General features: G+C 49.3%; 1 protein-coding gene across 1 annotated transcript in view; it reads left to right on the forward strand.

The window, feature by feature from the left end:
• The window catches only part of vps53 (VPS53 subunit of GARP complex), a 355,834-nt gene that overhangs the window by 280,509 nt on the left and 55,495 nt on the right, over positions 1–19,830 (forward strand). The window contains exon 19 of the mRNA XM_072469721.1: positions 13,600–13,669. Within this exon, the coding sequence (XP_072325822.1) occupies positions 13,600–13,669 (70 nt within the window). The remainder of the gene's footprint in view (positions 1–13,599; positions 13,670–19,830) is intronic.

Below are 19,830 nucleotides of genomic sequence, written 5' to 3' on the forward strand. Positions count from 1 at the left end.
GCAACCCAGCTAAATCACATTATGTGGGGTCACTGAGCCAAATCATTGCCTGCCCGCAGTGATCCTGGGAAAACTCAATTGAGATTGGGGGGTGGGGGTGGGGGGGCCTGACTATCACGGCTGCCTTTTCGCCATCAAAACAGCTGGTGGAATAATAAGGTGTGACAGCAAAGTTGACCCCTTTTTGGCTTGTGTGTACTCATTGAGTCTGGCAAAGTGTTTGTCAAAACAGAACCCTGATTGCATCAGATATCCTTTTATTAATATATGTTTAAAAAAATCAAATCACAAACCACTGCCTGTTAAGTGAGCTGTGCTTAAATAGCTCAGGGTCTTCCGGGTGAGGCGATGACCAGCTGAGTCGCACGTTTCGGCAGCTCCCGGTGGAACGGACTTTTGGGCTCTTGATAGGAGCCCCAACGGCAATTTTAACGGCTAAAAACACCGTGCGGTAAACCAGAAGGGTGTTCCCCCTGGACACGGATGGAAAAAGGAGAGGAAAGTGGCCGGATTGCAGCGGATCCTTTGGAACAACGGCAAGGAAGGCAAGCAGAAACCAAGATGGCGTCGGAAGGTGGCAGTTTCATATGGGGCCCTGAACAACAAGAGTTCTTGAAACGCTGCGTGGAGGAGATAAAAAAGGAAATGAAGAAAGAGTTGTTGGCCCCGATATTACAGGCGATTGAAGGGCTGAAAGAGGAACAAAAGACCCAGGAGCAGGAGCTTCGGGTCGTGAAGGCGAAAGCAGCAGAGAATGAGAACGATATACAGGGCCTGGTGGTGAAGTCGGAGATACAGGAGGCACACCAGAAACGATCTGTGGAGAGGTTGGAGGCACTGGAAAACAACGCAAGGAGGAACAACTTGAGGATTCTTGGCCTTCCTGAAGGTGTGGAGGGGGCGGACGTCGGGGCATATGTGAGCACGATGCTGCACTCGTTAATGGGAGCGGAGGCCCCGACGGGTCCGTTGGAGGTGGAGGGAGCATACCGAGTTATGGTGCGAGGATCGAGAGCAGGAGAAACTCCCAGAGCCATAGTGGTGAGATTCCTCCGTTTTAAGGATAGAGAAATGGTCCTTAGATGGGCGAAGAAAACTCGGTGTAGTAAATGGGAGAACGCGGTGATCCGCGTTTATCAAGATTGGAGTGCGGAGGTGGCGAGAAGGAGGGCGAGCTTTAATCGGGCCAAAGCGGTACTTCACAAAAAGAAGATAAAATTTGGAATGCTGCAACCGGCAAGACTGTGGGTCACATATCAAGGAAGGCACCACTACTTTGAAACGGCGGATGAAGCGTGGACTTTTATTGTAGAAGAAAAATTGGAATGATTGGATTATGAAAATGAACGTTTGGACAAAGTGGTGGGGCGAATGGGGGGGGGCGAAGAGGGGTTTTATGTTTTAATCCTGCGGTATGGTAACTTTTCTTTCTCCCACAGGTGGTGATGGGGGGAGGTGGGGAGGGAGAGGAGATGGGGCGTTGGCCATGGGAGGTGGGGCCGAGGGAGAGGCGCGGGCTTGGTTCCCGCGCTATGATAATTATGGCGGGAATAGAGAAGCAGGAAGGAGGGGGCGTCGCACGGTGCGAGCTGTGATCACGGGGGGAAGCCGAGGTCAGCCAGAGTTTGCTGACTTCTGGGAGCAACATGGGGGGAGTAATTACGCTAGCGGGGGGTCTAGCAGGGGGGGGGGGAGGGGGGAATTACTGGGTTGCTGCTGCTGGGGAAAGGGGGGAGTGGGTACGGGAAAGGATGGGCGGGGGGGCACCGTCTGGGAGAGATACAGCTGCGTGGGAACTGGGTGAGAAGCTGGAAAAAGAAGATGGCTAACCGGCAAGGGGGGGGGGGTGGGAAGCCCCCCAACTCGGCTGATCACGTGGAACGTGAGGGGGCTTAACGGGCCGATAAAGAGGGCACGAGTACTCGCACACCTTAAGAAACTTAAAGCAGATGTGGTTATGCTACAGGAAACGCACCTGAAACTGATAGACCAGGTTAGGTTGCGCAAAGGATGGGTGGGGCAGGTGTTCCATTCGGGGCTGGATGCGAAAAACAGGGGGGTGGCTATATTAGTGGGGAAGCGGGTAATGTTCGAGGCGAAGACTATAGTGGCGGATAACGGGGGCAGATACGTGATGGTGAGTGGCAAATTACAGGGAGAGATGGTGGTTTTGGTAAACGTGTATGCCCCGAACTGGGACGATGCCAACTTTATGAGGCGAATGCTAGGACGCATCCCAGACCTAGAGACCGGAAAGCTGATAATGGGGGGAGACTTTAACACGGTGTTGGAACCAAGGCTGGATAGGTCGAAGTCCAGGACTGGTAGGAGGCCGGCAGCAGCCAAGGTGCTTAAGGATTTTATGGAGCAGATGGGAGGGGTGGACCCGTGGAGATTCAGTAGACCTAGGAGTAAGGAGTTCTCGTTTTTCTCCTATGTCCATAAAGTCTATTCACGCATAGACTTTTTTGTGTTGGGTAGGGCATTGATCCCGAGGGTGAGGGGAACGGAATATACGGCTATAGCCATTTCGGATCATGCCCCACACTGGGTAGACTTGGAGATAGGGGAGGAAACAAGAGGGCGCCCACCCTGGAGAATGGACATGGGACTAATGGCGGATGAGGGGGTGTGCCTAAGGGTGAGGGGATGCATTGAAAAGTACTTGGAACTCAATGACAATGGGGAGGCTCAGGTGGGAGTGGTCTGGGAGGCGTTGGAGGCGGTGGTTAGGGGGGAGCTGATATCAATAAGGACACATAAAGGGAAGCAGGAGAGTAAGGAACGGGAGCGGTTGCTGCAAGAACTTTTGAGGGTGGATAGACAATATGCGGAAGCACCGGAGGAGGGACTGTACAGGGAAAGACAAAGGCTGCATGTGGAATTTGACTTGCTGACTACAGGCACTGCAGAGGCACAATGGAGGAAGGCGCAGGGTGTACAGTATGAATATGGAGAGAAGGCGAGCAGATTGCTGGCACACCAATTGAGGAAAAGGGGAGCAGCGAGGGAAATAGGGGGGGTGAGGGACGAGGAAGGAGAGACGGAGCGGGGAGCGGAGAGAGTGAACGAAGTGTTCAAGACATTTTATAAAAAATTGTATGAAGCTCAACCCCCGGATGGGAGGGAGAGAATGATGGATTTTTTGGATCGGCTGGAAATTCCCAAGGTGGAAGAGCAGGAAAGGGTGGGACTGGGAGCACAGATCACGGTAGAAGAAGTGGTGAAAGGAATTAGGAACATGCAGACGGGAAAGGCCCCGGGACCGGACGGATTCCCAGTTGAATTTTACAGAAAATATTTGGACTTGCTCGCCCCGCTACTGACAAGGACCTTTAACGAGGCAAAGGAAAGGGGACAACTGCCCCCGACTATGTCAGAAGCAACGATATCGCTTCTCTTAAAGAAGGAAAAGGATCCGCTACAATGCGGGTCCTACAGACCAATTTCCCTCCTCAATGTGGATGCCAAGGTCCTGGCCAAGGTAATGGCAATGAGAATAGAGGAATGTGTCCCGGGGGTGGTTCATGAGGACCAAACTGGGTTTGTGAAGGGGAGACAGCTGAACACGAATATACGGAGGCTGTTAGGGGTAATGATGATGGCCCCACCAGAGGGTGAAACGGAGATAGTAGTGGCGATGGATGCCGAGAAAGCATTTGATAGAGTGGAATGGGATTATCTGTGGGAGGTGTTGAGGAGATTTGGGTTTGGAGAGGGGTATGTTAGATGGGTGCAGCTGTTGTATAGGGCCCCAGTGGCGAGTGTGGTCACGAATGGACGGGGATCGGCATATTTTCGGCTCCATAGAGGGACAAGGCAGGGATGTCCTCTGTCCCCATTACTGTTTGCACTGGCGATTGAGCCCCTGGCGATAGCGCTGAGAGGTTCCAAGAGATGGAGGGGAATACTTAGGGGAGGAGAAGAACACCGGGTATCTTTATATGCGGATGATCTGCTACTATATGTGGCGGATCCAGCGGAGGGGATGCCAGAAATAATGCGGATACTTGGGGAGTTTGGGGATTTTTCAGGGTATAAATTGAACATGGGGAAGAGTGAGCTGTTTGTGGTGCATCCAGGGGAGCAGAGTAGAGAAATAGAAGACCTACCGTTGAGGAAGGTAACAAGAGACTTTCGTTACCTGGGGATCCAGATAGCTAAGAATTGGGGCACATTGCACAGGCTAAATTTGACGCGGTTGGTGGAACAGATGGAGGAAGATTTCAAGAGATGGGATATGGTAGCATTGTCAATGGCAGGGAGGGTGCAGGCAGTTAAGATGGTGGTCCTCCCGAGATTCCTCTTTGTGTTTCAGTGCCTCCCGGTGGTGATCACGAAGGCTTTTTTCAAAAGGATAGAAAAGAGTATCATGGGTTTTGTTTGGGCCGGGAAGACTCCGAGAGTGAGGAAGGGATTCTTACAGCGTAGTAGGGATAGGGGGGGGCTGGCACTACCGAGCCTAAGTGAGTATTATTGGGCCGCTAATATTTCAATGGTGAGTAAGTGGATGGGAGAGGAGGAAGGAGCGGCGTGGAAGAGATTAGAGAGGGCGTCCTGTAGGGGGACCAGCCTGCAGGCTATGGTGACAGCCCCATTGCCGTTCTCACCAAGGAACTATACCACGAGTCCGGTGGTGGTAGCTACACTGAAGATTTGGGGACAGTGGAGACGACATAGGGGAAAGACCGGAGCATTGGGGGGGGTCCCGATAAGAAACAACCATAGGTTTGCCCCGGGGGGAATGGATGGGGGATATGGAATGTGGCAAAGAGCAGGTATAACGCAATTGAAAGATCTATTTGTGGATGGGAAGTTCGCGAGTCTGGGAGCGCTGACTGAGAAATATGGGTTGCCCCAAGGGAATGCATTCAGGTACATGCAATTGAGGGCTTTTGCGAGGCAACAGGTGAGGGAATTCCCGCAGCTCCCGACACAAGAGGTGCAGGACAGAGTCATCTCGAAGAAATGGGTGGGGGACGGTAAGGTGTCGGATATATATAGGGAAATGAGGGATGAAGGGGAGACTATGGTGGACGAACTAAAAGGGAAATGGGAAGAAGAGCTAGGGGAGGAGATCGAGGAGGGGCTGTGGGCAGATGCCCTAAACAGGGTAAACTCATCGTCCTCGTGCGCCAGGCTAAGCCTGATTCAGTTTAAGGTATTACACAGGGCACATATGACTGGAACACGGCTCAGTAAATTTTTTGGGGTGGAGGATAGGTGTGCGAGGTGCTCGAGAAGCCCAGCGAATCATACCCATATGTTTTGGTCATGCCCGGCACTACAGGGGTTTTGGATGGGGGTGACAAAGGTGCTTTCGAAAGTAGTAGGAGTCCGGGTCGAACCAAGCTGGGGGTTGGCTATATTTGGGGTTGCACAAGAGCCGGGAGTGCAGGAGGCGAGAGAGGCCGATGTTTTGGCCTTTGCGTCCCTAGTAGCCCGGCGCAGGATATTGCTAATGTGGAAAGAAGCCAAGCCCCCGGGGGTGGAGACCTGGATAAATGATATGGCGGGGTTCATAAAGTTAGAGCGGATTAAGTTCGTCCTAAGGGGGTCGGCTCAAGGGTTTACCAGGCGGTGGCAACCGTTCGTCGAATATCTTGCGGAAAGATAGATGGGGGAAAAAAGAAGGCAGCAGCAGCAGCCCAGGACTTGGGGGGGGCGGGGGGGGGGGGCGGTGTGTGTGGCCTGAGACAAGGCAGTTGCCAATTAGGGCTAGTTTTTATTTTTGTTATTTAATATTTATTTATTTGTTGTTGTTTTCTTTTGTTCTTGTTTAAATAAAAAAGGTCATTATTATCTGTATTGTTATAAAGTTGTGTAAAGGATGCACAATGTACTGTGTTGGTTGACCAAAAATTTTCAATAAAATATTATTTAAAAAAAAAAAAAATAGCTCAGGGTCTACATCTCCTGCAACACCTTAGGACCCCTTCCAGGCTCCATTGCAAAATTGGAAACTAGGTGAGTATGTGAAGGACTAAGGAATAGAATCATAGAATCCCTACAGTGCAAAAGGAGGTAATTCAGCCCATCGAGTCTGCACCGACCCTTGGAAAAAGCACCCTACCCTGTCCATGTAACCCCACCCAACCTTTTGGACACTTAAGGGTCAATTTAGCATGGCCAATCCACCTAACCCGCACATCTTTGGACTGTGGGAAGAAACCGAAGCACCCGGAGTAAACCCACGCAGAATTCTGGCCTTGGGAGGATGTGCAAACTCCAGACAGTCGTCCAAGGCCAGAATTGTACCTGGGTCCTTGCGCTGAGACGCAGCAGTGCTAACCACTGTGCCACTGAATAGAAGGATACATTGATGGGGTTTGATCAGGGTGGTTGAAAAGATACTCCTGTGGATCCAGGGTGGACCTTTAGGCTGAATTGCCTGTTTCTGTGCTGTGTATGCTTTACGATGCTTCGTAAAATAGGAAAGAGCATATGTGTTTTGCATTTCTTTTCTGGTGTCATTGCTTTGAGTTGAAGAAACTAGAAGCATTAGATTCCATATAAACGAATGACTTGATCCCATCTTCCGAAAAGATCAATTGGACGTAGACACAAGGAAATTATTTGTCTTAAGTTTAGCACTAGGCTGTGGATATGTCCCCAAAGCTGCTCCTTTCAGTCGTTTGTTTCATCATTTGATTAGCTTCCAACTTTTGAGTCTGCGGTGTGTTGTGCAACATTTGCAGTGATTTAATTTAAAATAAACGCACACAAAGGTGATAAGCAGAGTGGGTCAGTTGTGCTGTTCACCAGCGTGGTGGCTTGTCACTTGTTTTAGTTGAACCGAATATCGAGGACTTGCTGGCGGCTCGCTCCCTCTACTGCAGAAGTAATTGGAAACGCTGTTTGCACTAACAGTGACCCTCAAGAGTACAGCGCAACTCCTAAATAATCACAGGCTCTATTTAGTTCTTTGGTCTCTTGTTTCCTCCATCACGTTTTTTTTCTGAGCAGGGGTTGAAGGTAAAGGAATGTTCATTTTTTTTGTTGTCAGCCTCTGCGGCCCGGCAACCCCATCTCCACCCACTTAAAAATTCCATGGGGAATACAATTTTTCCTTTCTGGTTGCATTTATTTTCTCTGCCTCCTGAATAAGGCCATTCACTGCGAGAAACAATCAAATCCACAAAGACTTTCATTGCCAGAAAATGCAATAATGATCAGCCAAATTATAAGTAGAGATTTCAGACACACTTACTCGGGTTAATGTCCCCAGTGCATCCAATTCTCTTTTACGTCCCAAAGCAATCCGCAGCTTTAATACCTTACTAAACTTCGTAGTAGTGCTGTTGTTGCAAGGGGCAAACCGCCTGATACACAATGAGCAATGCCACAGAAGTTCTAATAGCTACACAATGAAATCATGAGATGCATGAAGCTTATGTTTTTAATCACTTGTTTTGACATGTGATCTTACACATGCGTGCTGCTAAAGTGATAATGGGGTTAAAGATGTGTTACCACTGAGTAATGTGTGGCAGAAATAGACCAGTCTTATGCCTGTAATCTCCTACTTACAGTATTTACAAATCCTGTTGACCTTGAGGTCCTCTGCTGCTAGTATATTATGGCCCATAACTGAAAAGAAAGATACGGTGAAACCTTGCCCCTCTGGGAACATTTGATTAAATGACCACCTGTCCTATGCAGATAGTTTGCCTTGTGCCCATTTGCTTTCTAGTTCAATTAATATTTTGAGGATTAAATAGTGAACCAGTGTTATTTTGGGGACATTTAGCCGTGATTTTCTTTTACTTTAAACTTACTTTAGAATTTTTTTGTCGAACATTGGGCGGTGGAGTTTAATAAATCTTTGTAGAAAACCTGTAGAATTTGACTCGCACTGCACAGAGGTTGGAAGGTTATTCGTTCCTTGAATTCTCTGCCCTCTTCAAGCCTTGATTTTTCTTTTCCTCAGTATCTCACTCATCCAGAAACACATCTTCTCAATATGAGGCTTTTACTACATGCTTCTTTCTGCATGTCATCTACACTGATTTTTTTTTTTTTTAATTAAAAAAAATTTAGAGTACTCAATTGGCGTGGCCAATCCATCTAACCTGCACATCTTTGGGTTGTGGGGGTGAAACCCATGCAGACATGGGGAGAATGTGCAAACTCCACACGGACAGTGACTCAGGGCCGGGATTCGAACCCGGGTCCTCAGCGCCACAGTCCCAGTGCTATCCACTGCGCCACATGCCACCCTGTCATCTACACTGATTGGCACTCATCTTCTCTGGATAATATGTGTCAAACAAGGAAATAATATAATTCTTAACAGCGATTGTCCATGAACCTATGTGCCAACAAAGAGATCTATCTGAAGTCATTCGTCTCCTAGAAAGTGTTTCCAGGTCTTTTCTTACTCTTAAACCTGGTCAAATTAATTGGCCTTATTTTAGTTGCCATTGTCTGTTCCTCTTAGGCCACCGAACGTACCGTAGATGCCGGCTTATAGGTCGACCTTTGAAGCCTCGAAAATCCCTCTAATAACGGGGGTTGACTTACACGCTGAGTATAAAAGTGAACCACAGATGTGGGTGGTCACCATTTTAAATGCTATTGGAATCCATGCAAAGAATGAGCATGTCTTAAGCTCCCGCACACCTTTGCAACACAGCCCATATTTTCTGCTTGTGCCTTTGCACCCAGTAAGAGGTAAATTTGTTGGGCTGAAACAATAGAGCATCTGCAAAACAGGATTTGGGGGCGGGGGGGGGGGGTGGTTGGAAAAATGGGATTGTCTTAATACGGCATGATTCACGGTACTTAAAAGTGAATTAATGTGAACAAATGATCAACCCTTTTTACTTTAATATATTAATATGGCGGAATAGAAAGTTTTTTCAACTGAATCTTGTACTAAAGGAATAGCAGCTGTTATCTTCCTGATCCTCCAACAGTACTACATCTGCGAGGTCCCTTGCCTCATAAACTTTGTGAATCCGACTCCTGTTTTTTCTATCCTGAAGTTATGCTCCACTGTAGAGAAAGCTGACTATTTTGGCTCACTTTTCTCCTCCAATTTTAATATTGATTATTTTGCTTCATTGTTCCCCTGTAATATCAGCTGTTTATGCATGTTCTACTCAAGGAGTGGTCCCACTATAAGAGTTCACAATGGATGTTAACGATTACATTCTGAGTCTAAAGCTGTGGTTTATCAGTGTCCCTGTAAAGTCACCTGATTTAGTGGCTGCCAAAAGAGTACATGCCAGTCCAAGTAAACAATTATCGATCATAACCAAATTCAATGACCCTCCCGGATAAAGATGTTTCACCCAATTTTGCCATTTTGAAATATTGTGGATACCTGTTACAGGGGCAAATACAGCTGCTGCCTGTCCTACTAAACACTTCCAGGACAGAGCCCTGCTCTTAGTTCCCCAAGATCCCGTTAACTTCCTTTGACTGTGAGCAGCCTCTAGCTTCACAACTGATGGCTATCGCTAATGAGGAATTGGCCTCGTTGATTGTGAGAGCACGTCACAGCTGCAGATTGTGTTTGCTGCTTGCTAGTGATTGCAAATGCCTGCAAATGCTGTTTCCTTTTCTGTTGCCGGAAAGGACAGTTTTTCTAAATACCTGGGTCCTGGAACGCTCATGTGGATATTTGAGTCCAGAAGGCAATCCGGTCTGAAGCAAGAAGATGCTGTGGGATCTGGTGCACAACATTGTTCCAAATGGACCACCTGATGACACCATTGAACAATGCTTTTGCAGATTGCTGATTCTTTCGTCGCTGGTGTGGTGAGTGCTGCATGTAACTGGCACATCACCACAGGGTTAAACATGCTGGAAGTTAAGGATGTTCAGCTGCACCTTGAGTACCAGTGGAATTTGTGGATGCCAGGACTTGGTTCTGGTGAGATTGGGCCTTGTGGGAGGGGCCTGCACAGCTGCGGCTACTGGATGGAGAATGGCATTGATGCATGGAACAAGTAACATATTGATGGACAGATCATTTCTACAACAAAGCTCTGGACAAGATAACACATTCTCAGGCTCGCCCTCCGTTTCTGTTGAGGAACCTGCGAAGGGTGATACCATGGGGCCGATTCTCCGAGCCCCGGGTCGGGCCAGAGAATCGCCGCAACCGCGCCATGACGCCCCGACGCCGGCGCGCGATTCTCCGATGTGCGGAGAATCAGCGCCATTTGCGCCGGCGCGTTTTACGCGGCGCCGGCTGCGGGCTGCTGGAATCGGCGGGGCCAACGATTCTCCGGGCCGAGCGGCCGCGCGGATACGACAGAGTCCTGCCGGCGCCGTTCACCCCTGGACGCTGCCGGCGGGAACTCTGCGTGAAGGATCGGGGGAGCGGCCTGTGGGGCGGGGAAAAGTGATCCTTCACCGGGCGGCCTCCGATGGGGTCTGGCCCGCGATCGGGGCCCACCGATCGGTGGGCCGGCCTCTCCCTCCCCCTGGGCCTACTTTCCTGTACGGCCGGCCCTTGAACACCGACGCCATGTTGAGTCGGGGCCGGCGTGCTGAAGAAGTCCCCCGCGCATGCGCAGATTGATGCGGCGCCCATTTGATGCCAGGAAGGGAGACTGGAGCGGCGTAAACCGCTCCAGCGCCGTTCTGGCCCCCTGTGGGGACAGAATTGGTCGTCCCCGTGCCTGTTTCGCGCCCCCCGTGTGTTTGGTTTTATTGTGAAAATGAACTGAAGTAGCTTTGTATTGATACTAATATGGAATGCTGACTTTTCCTTGTTTGATGTTATTGTGATATGTGGAATGTTACAGAGTTGATTTTCAAATCTTTGTTGCTGTTGACCATTTAATATACAAAATATTCTCAAGTTGTTTCTCGTGGCTACATGTGCCATGTCACAGACGATGATTATTGCATTGCATTTCAATCTAACTTTGAACCCTGAACGGTTTGCCTGAACTCTAGAGGCATCAGCACCATAGAGGCAGCAGCTATTAAACATTTACAAGCTGGGCTTCACACTGGGGATATCCTCACACCATAGGATAAGTGTGTGGATCAGGGGAGGGCACCTGAGCACGGTCTCCTTAATGTTCCCAGCTGGGGTCTGGAGTCTAGGGGCTTCTGCTTTGGCCGGGGGCGAGTGTGCAGAGCAAGGTTTTCCAGCACAACTGGCTCAGTGGATGGCACTCTGAGAGAAGGCGGGACACGTAAGGGTGGGGGATTTGAGGGTCCTATTGTCGGTCTCTCACTTTATCCAATTCCTTACAGATATAACAATATGGCTGGAACAGTGCTGGTGGCAGACGAGGCAGGCAGAGAGAAGGCGGCAGCAGCGACGACGCAGGCTGGAGGCGGCCCCCCATGTGCAGGGGGCCGCCGCACATCCTGAAGACCCGGCCGCCCATCAGACCGAGGAGGAACCCAGGACGCCAGCGATGCCTCAAGGTGTACAGGCATCATTGGTCTTTTGAGTAGATGACAGACAGTCTGTGCCGCAGGAGACTCTGTCTCGACAGAGATAGTACGGCACCCGTGCCATGTCCTCACGGACCTGGCATCCCATGGAGGAGGAGGACACCCGCTCCCAGTGGCCTGGAAGGTCACCACAGCCCTGAATCCCTCTGCAACCGGTTCATTCATGGGCTTGAGCGGGGACTGGTGCGGCATTTCCCAAGCTACAGCCCACAAGTACATCCATGATGCCCAGGCAACAGACTTTTTATCAACTTTGAGCTGGACCAGGCCCGCCAAGATGCCCGAGCTGCAGGATTCTGCGCCATTGCTGGAACGCCCCAGTCCAAGGGGCAATAGATGGCAAACACGTCACCTTGCGTGCATTGGGGCATCAAGGTGTGCCCTTCATTCACAGGAAGGGGTTCCACTCCCTGAATATTCAACTCTTATGCAAACACCACCTTCGGATCATGCACATGTATGTGTGCACGACAGCTACATCCTAGGACATCCACAGTGACTGCTCTCTTCTCTGCCAACCCCGCGATTTCAACTGCCTGTTTCTCACAGGGGATAAGGACTCGAATCTCTGAGACTCCCTCCCCCGACTTGGCCATTTCCTGTTTATTATGGACTAAAGTCTCCTGCAGAGACATAGAACGGGTATTGTGAGCCGCATGCTTGATGGGTCAGGGGGGTATCTATAGCAGGTGGCATGTGTGGGCACCGCACCTGGACATGAAGGGATTGTGCTGGTGTGTGCCAGTGGGTTTCAAGGAGCAAGAACGAAGATCAGATGTGGGGAGAGTGTGTGGTATCAGCCAGTGGTTAGTGTGTGTGTGTGTGTGTGTGTGTGTGGGGTGGGGGAGGGAGGGGGTAACCTACCCTTGCAGTTCGGTGGAGGTAGTTGGCCTTCTTCCTACATTGTACGCTGGTCCTCCTGGTCATGCAGCCCGTACTGGCTGCCACTGTCTACGAGGTGGTATTGGTGACCCTACTGCTGGTCCTCCAACCCCCTCAGGGGAACAGGATGTCCCATCCCGCATCGACGGCGTCGAGAAGCCTGGCCAGGTCGGCATTCCCAAACCGAGCAGCAGGTCTGCGCGCTGCCATCCTTGTGTGTTGCCTGGGAGTGAGTGGTGAGGGAGTGTTTAAAATCAGCTCCTTATTAGTGGCGAGTCGCTGAGGCACGAGTCTGGCGAATCAGGCGGCGAGACAACCAGTAATGACGAGAAGCTCATGGGGTAATTTCTAGCACTAAGTGCCGTTAAATATGGACCGCGATCTCGCCAACGCGGCCGTCTGCAATTCACCTCCTTCATCTTTGCTTCAACTCATTTGTTTCTGTTTCTCACTGGACCTATTTGTATCAAAATATCTAATGGTTGATCAGCAGCTGTTTTCTGTATCACTTAATTATAATCTATGTGGTACCAGAAAGGCTTCAACTATGCAGTTTGGTATATTTATTCAAATGTCTTTTTTTTGTGGACATCTTTTAATAGTTTCTCCCTTTTTGATAGATCCCAATATCATTCATGGCTTGCTGGCTAGTAGGATAAGCAGCCAGCAACCCTGCTCCCGATAACTGCTTCCACAGTTATCAATTCCAGCCAGCTGTTTGAACATTTCAAAAACTGAAGTATCGGTGCAATTTATCTGGGTTGGAATTTTCCGGCCGTTGGGATTCTCTGTTCCTGTCGGCAGCGCACCCCCGCCCGTAGGTTTCCCGGCGGCGTGGGGTGGCTTCAATGGGAAGCGGCCGGAGTAGAGAATCCCGCCGCAAGCGAATGGTACGACGGCTAGAAACACGCGGCTGGGGGGGGGGGGGGGGCCCAGAGAATCCAGCCCCTGGTGCCGGGTTTCATTACTGCAATCTGGTACTGCACACCAAAAGATCTTGATTCTTAGTTTGGAGATTATGTTGTATCCTAATCATATGGTATGCAACTGGGCATGGGCGATGCATAATGATGGACGTGGGGAAGCACCTGACCAACCCCTGCCAATGTGGCTGAGATTGGGAACTCGCCACATGAGGGTCTTTGGTTTGAATTGGCATCTTTGCTACACCATTCAACGCAGTGCCGTGCTTGAAACAAATTTCCTCACCGAGGCAGGTATTTTATTTTTGTTCAGCCTTTTTATTTCAGAATGTCATGTTTGATGCTATTTTTGTTTTTAATTACACAGCTCCTTCATTCCAAAGTTTATCAACCATCTCTTCAAGTGCAAGCCAATCAGCATGGTGGGAGCAGAGCAGGTAAAAACTTTAGTGTCTTCATGGAATTAATGTCCTTAGTAAAATAACTTGTGTAAATGTCTGTGTCGTGTAACCGGATTAGTTCCAACAGGTTTAAAGATTTATTTTGCATTTTGATCAGTAGCTCAGAGTGCTGGACTCCCACGGGATCTTGAATTTGCCTCTTTCGATTGGATGAGTTCAATCTATTCTTGGCTGATCAAATAGTTTGAACTAAGAGCCTTAGTTAGGCCTCACTTGGAGTATAGTGTTCAATTCTGGTCGCCACATGTGGAGGATGTGGAGGATTTAGAGAGAGTGCAGAAGAGATTTACCAGGATGTTGCTTGGTATGGAGGGCATTATCTATGAGGAGGAGGAATAAACTCTGTTTGTTCTCACTGGAACGACGAAGGTTGAGGGGGCGACCTGATAGAGGTCTACCAAATTATGAGGGGCATAGACAGAGTGGATAGTCAGAGGCTTTTCCCCAGGGCAGAGGGGTCAATTACTTGGGGGCATAGGTTTAGAGGAGATGTACGAGGCAAGTTTTTTTTTATACAGAGGGTAGTGGGTGCCTGGAACTCGCTGCCGGAGGAGGTGGTGGAAGCAGGGACGATAGTGACATTTAAGGGGCATCTTGACAAATACATGAATAGGATGGGAATAGAAGGATACGGATCCAGGAAGGGTAGAAGATTTTAGTTTAGACGGGCAGCATGGTCGGCACGGGCTTGGAGGGCCGAAGGGCCTGTTCCTGTGCTGTACTTTTCTTTCTTCTTTGTTCTTTGTTGGGGTGCCTGAGTTCAGGAACTTGCTGTACGCCGTGTAGCTGTATCTGTTGGGAACTGGGGTTAAGATTGGAGTAGTTTTCAAATAGACCTTTATATCTGGCAAGGAGAGTATGCTTGCATCTCATCCATCTTGTCGGTGCAAATGCAGGTCCTACAGGTGAAAGGATGTTTCTCTAACTCATTCAACATAAATGACAATATTACAGTGTGTCTGTTATTGCTTCTCGTTACGATAACTTATAAATAATCACAGTTCAGACACAAAATACTGCAGAATCATCAAGTATATTCATGCACCTCTGCATGTGGCTCATAGACTGTTACGTTGTTTCTCGGCACATGACTGCAGTGCGGTCGAGGCACCCTGGGATATGGGATACATATCAATTAAAGTTGCCATAGTTCCAGATGACCAGGGGCTGTTTTTCCCTTTGAACGGAAGAGCTGACTGGTGGTGATTTAACCTGAGGATCACCACAACTCAGGCGAGGGGCAAGGTTGAGAAGGCAGGAATTGAACCCGCGCTGTTGGTCTCGCTCTGCATCACAAACCAGCTGTCCAGCCAGCAGAGCTAAAATGGCCCCCAGTTGATATTTCTTTAAGGATAATGTAACAGTCTCAAAACGATGGGCCATGTGTGTAAACAAATGTTAGCATTGTTAGTAGGCATAATTCTTTGGAGCTAACGCATTAGCATCAATGCATTATGTTGGGCTAAATACTGGGTGGGATTCTCTGGTTCCCCCAGCCGCATGTTACCCAGTGACGCGCCGTTCGCTGGCAGCAGGATTCTATCCTCCCGCCGCTAGCCAATGGGATTTCCCACATCATCGAGAAACCCTCTGGCAGGGGTGTGCTTCGAGCGGGAAAAGTCAAGCCCAACGATCGGAGAATTCTGGTCAATATGATCAACCTGCTGTGTGGCTGTTGATACTGATATTAAATACCAAACAGTGGACAAGCAATGACTGCATCTTTTTCATTGTACAGAAATGACTACAAAGGGCCAGGTTTTTGTCCTGAGTCGGGTGCACAGAATTGGGAAGATTCTTGACTCCACAAACGTGCCTTCGCAGAAATTTCTCCAAACAGTTGGATTCTCAACAAAAGCAATGCAGGGCGAGCTGTTTTAAAGGGCTGCCTTGGCACTTTAGAACTTGGTCCTAGTTGCAATAAAAACAAGAATCAGATGTATAGCCCACATGTTCTCAGCCCTCCACACTCTCCATTTCCCACCCTTGTCTACTCATGCCACATCATGCCCCTACCCACTCCACAGTGTTGCTTCACAGCGCCAGGGTCCCAGGTTCGATTCCTGGTTTGAGTCACTGTGCGGAGTGTGCATGTTCTCCCCGCCTCTACATGGGTTTCCTCCCACAAGTCCCAAAAGACGTGCTTGTTCGGTGAATTGGACATTCTGAATTCTCCCTTAACAGGCGCTGGGGTGTGGCAACGTTCGGATTTTCACAGTAACTTCATTGCAATGTTAATGTGAGCCTACTTCTGACAATAATGAAGATTATTATTAAATTTGCAGACAACACAGAGATATGTAGGAACGTATGGGCGGCATAGTGGCGCAGTGGTTATCACTGCTGCCTCACGGCGCTCAGGACCCGGGGTCCATCCAGGCCCTGGGTCACAGGCCGTGTGGAGTTTGCACATTCTCCCTGTGTCTGTGTGGGTCTCACCCCCACAACCCAAAAAGATGGGCAGGGTGGGTGAATTGGCCACGCTAAAATTGCCCCTTAATTGGGAAAAAGAATTGGATACTCAGGAAAGTATGTTGTGAAGAAGAGTTTGCCGAGAGATATAGGTAGGTTGAGTGAATGAGCAAACATCTGACAGGGGGATTAAAATGTTAAGTTGCTCACTTTGGTAAGAAGAATAACAAAAATAGTGAAGTATCACTTAAATGGAGAACGACTGCAGAATTCTAAGGTGCAGAGGGATTTAGGTGTTCTTGTGCACAAGTCTCAAAAAATTAGTGCACGGATACTGCACATAATCAAGAAGGCTAATGGAATGCTGTCCTTTATTTATTTATTTTTTAATGTATAAATTTAGAGTACTCAATTCATTTTTTTCCAATTAAGGGGCAATTTAGCGTGGCCAATCCACCTACCCTGCCCATCTTTGGGTTGTGGGAGTGAGACCCACGCAGGCACGAGGAGAATGTGCAAACTCCACACGGACAGTGACCCAGGGCCGGGATTCGAACCCGGGTCCTCAGCGTCGCAGTCCCAGTGCTAACCACTGCGCCACCATGCTGCCTTTGCTGTCCTTTATTACAAGAGAAGTTGATCTTATGCTTTTTCCATCCCCCACCCCCACCCCTGGATAAAATGGTGAGTGCCGGGTTCAGAGGTGGGACTTCCAATCCTATGCTCCGGCGGCATTTTGGCTGAGGTGCAGAGCCCTTGCCGCTTTGTGAAAATTCAGGCCAAGTATGTGAAGCCTACTGTATGGGTGACCAGTGTCAATCGTTTTTGTTGTGCAACTACTCAAACCCGTGGTGTACAGTGTTGCGTAGAAATACAGCACGTAACCATTCCTTCTCATGGATTTGTGAATGGGCGATGGAAACAATCATACCATTGTTGCCTTTGCTATGTGTTCAGTGTAGATCACTGTAGCTGGATTTTTTTTTCTTGCAGCTGCACTTTGTAATATTCCACCAAGTTTGAGCCCATGAAGACAATAAATGTTGGTTTGATTTTTGGCCATAAGTGCAACCATTCTCCAGCCGAGCCACCTGTTTGCATGTACTTAATTGTGAGACTTGGGTTCAAGTTCAACTGACAGAAGGAGTTGAAAGCATTTGGTCACGGATGGATTTCAAAGGGGGCAAATAAAAGACAAATTTTAGCCATCCCACTGACTTGGGTAATTATAGGAGAATATATTCCTGAGCTACAGGGCACCTAATACTTTAAAAAATATTTTAGCTGCCTAAAGCTCCCTATATCCTGGTTGTGGTACAGCACACGCAACTTTTCTGGGCAATGGGGCACTTCCACATTGATCCATTTGCAGTATATCCTTTTTTTTTTATTGGTCCACTTGAATTTTTCCTTTGTGTTTCCCCCTCATTTTCAAAATTCTTGCCCAGCAATCTTAGTATAATCATTCATTCAGAGATAAATTAGACAATAGACTGCTAAAACCAAATGGCTAAATATTTTTTGAGACCTACCTACAGACTATGAATGCAGCTGTTTAGTCTATCACGGTAGTCTATCATAGTGCTACATATCGGCAGGTCTTTCTGTTTGCTTGTAACAGCAACATTCTTTGTGTGAACTGTGTGGCGGAGGGATTGGCTTTCAACAGCTCAGCTGTTGACTATGGCTACAGCTGCTTGTGGACAGCTCCTCGTGTTTTTATAGTGGAGAATTCCGACTGCGACGTTACAATCCTGTCGATTTAATTTCACGAGCCACTGATACCGAAGGCATGATTTCACGCATCAAATTCAAAATTTGTAGTCCTTCAAGAAATGGGAAGCCTGATTTTTCTCCTGTTGCTTTTGATTTATAAAAAAAAAAAAAAATGCTCATGGAGCCGTGCGTGCCTCTGGGTTCAGACTTAAGGCTACTCAAAACCTAATTCTGCTGAGCTCGATAGTAGATGGTTTTATAGGACAGGATTTTTAAAAGTCACCTCCGTCACAAACGCCACTGATCGCTCATTTATGACAGAGCCGCACATCCAAAGTGCTCGGGTTCAATCCCAGATCAATATAACGGGGCGGCACGTGGCCCGTAGGCGTACTGGGGGTTAGCGTGGGGAAGATGGACCCTCTCGACAAACTGGTCCGACTTGTGCGCCCGCAGGATGGGTCCGGGAGCTGACAGCCAGGTCGGGAGCGAGGTCCCAGAGGAGGACTTCCTGGGGAAGACAAGGAGACATTCGTGAGGTGTTTGGTTGGTTGTGGTACAGAGCAGTGACCGAATGGAGTGGAGGGCATCTGGGAGGACTTCCTGCCAGCGGGAGACTGGGAGATTCCTGGACCGTAGGGCCAGTAGGACAGTCTTCCAGATCGTTCCATTCTCCCTCTCTACCTGTCCTTTACCCGGGGGTTGTAACTGGTCGTCCTGCTCGAGGCAATGCCCTTGCTGAGCAGGAATTGACGCAGTTTGTCGCTCATAAAGGAGGACCCCTATCACTGTGTATGTAAGCGGGGAACCCGAACAGCATAAAGATACTATGGAGGGCCTTGATGACGGTGGTTGCGGTCATGTCGGGGCAGGGAATGGCGAATGGGAACCGGGAGTACTCGTCAATCACGTTCAGGAAGTACGTGTTGCAGTCGGTGGAGGGGAGGGGGCCTTTGAAGTCCATGCTGAGGCATTCAAAGGGATGGAAAGCCTTTATCAGGTGCGCTTTCTCTGGCCGGTAGAAGTGCGGTTTGCACTCCGCGCAGATTTGGCAGTCCCTGGTGGCTGTCCTGACCTCCTCGATGGAGTCGGGCAGGTTGCGGGTCTTGATAAAGTGGAAAAAGTGAGTGACCTCCGGGTGACAGAGGTCCTCGTGGAGGGCCCGGAGGCGGTCCACTTGTGCGTTGGCACATGTGCCGCGGGACAAGGCATCAAGAGGCTCGGTTAGCTTCCCGGGACGATACAAGATCTCGTAGTTGTAGGTGGAGAGTTCGATCCTTCACCGCAAGATCTTATCGTTTTTTATATTGCCCCGTTGTGCATTATCAAACATGAAAGCAACCGACCGTTAGTCAGTGAGGAGAGTGAATGTCCTGCCGGCCAGGTAATGCCTCCAATGTCGCACAGCTTCTACTATGGCCTGGGCCTTCTTTTCGACTGAGGAATGGCGGATTCTGGAAGCATGGAGGGTACGTGAGAAGGCTACGGGTCTGCCCGCTTGGTTGAGGGTGGCCGCCAGAGCTACGTCAGACGCGTCGCTCTCGACCTGGAAGGGGAGGGACTCGTCGATGGCGTGCATCGTGGCCTTTGCAATGCTTGCTTTGATGCGGCTGAAGGCCTGGCGGGCCTCTATCGACAGGGGAAAAGCTGTGGATTGGATCAGGGGACGGGCCTTGTCCGCATAGTTGGGGCCCCACTGGGCATAGTAAAGAGAAAAACCCTAGGCAGCGCTTCAGGGCCTTGGAGCAGTGAGGGAGGGGGAACTCCATAAGGGGGCGCATGCGTTCAGGGTCGGGGCCTATAAACTCCATTTCGCACGACGTAGCCGAGGATGGCTAGGCGGTCGGTGCTAAACACGCATGCATCCTTGTTTTATGTAAGGTTAAGGATCTTTGCGGTCTGGAGGAATTTTCGGAGGTTGGTGCCGTGGTCCTGCTGGCCGTGGCCGCTGGTGGTGACATTATCGAGATACGGGAACGTTGCCCGTAAACCGTACCGGTTAACCATTC

The sequence above is a fragment of the Scyliorhinus torazame genome, chromosome 12, assembly GCF_047496885.1.
Source record: "Scyliorhinus torazame isolate Kashiwa2021f chromosome 12, sScyTor2.1, whole genome shotgun sequence".
NCBI classification, from domain to species: domain Eukaryota; kingdom Metazoa; phylum Chordata; class Chondrichthyes; order Carcharhiniformes; family Scyliorhinidae; genus Scyliorhinus; species Scyliorhinus torazame.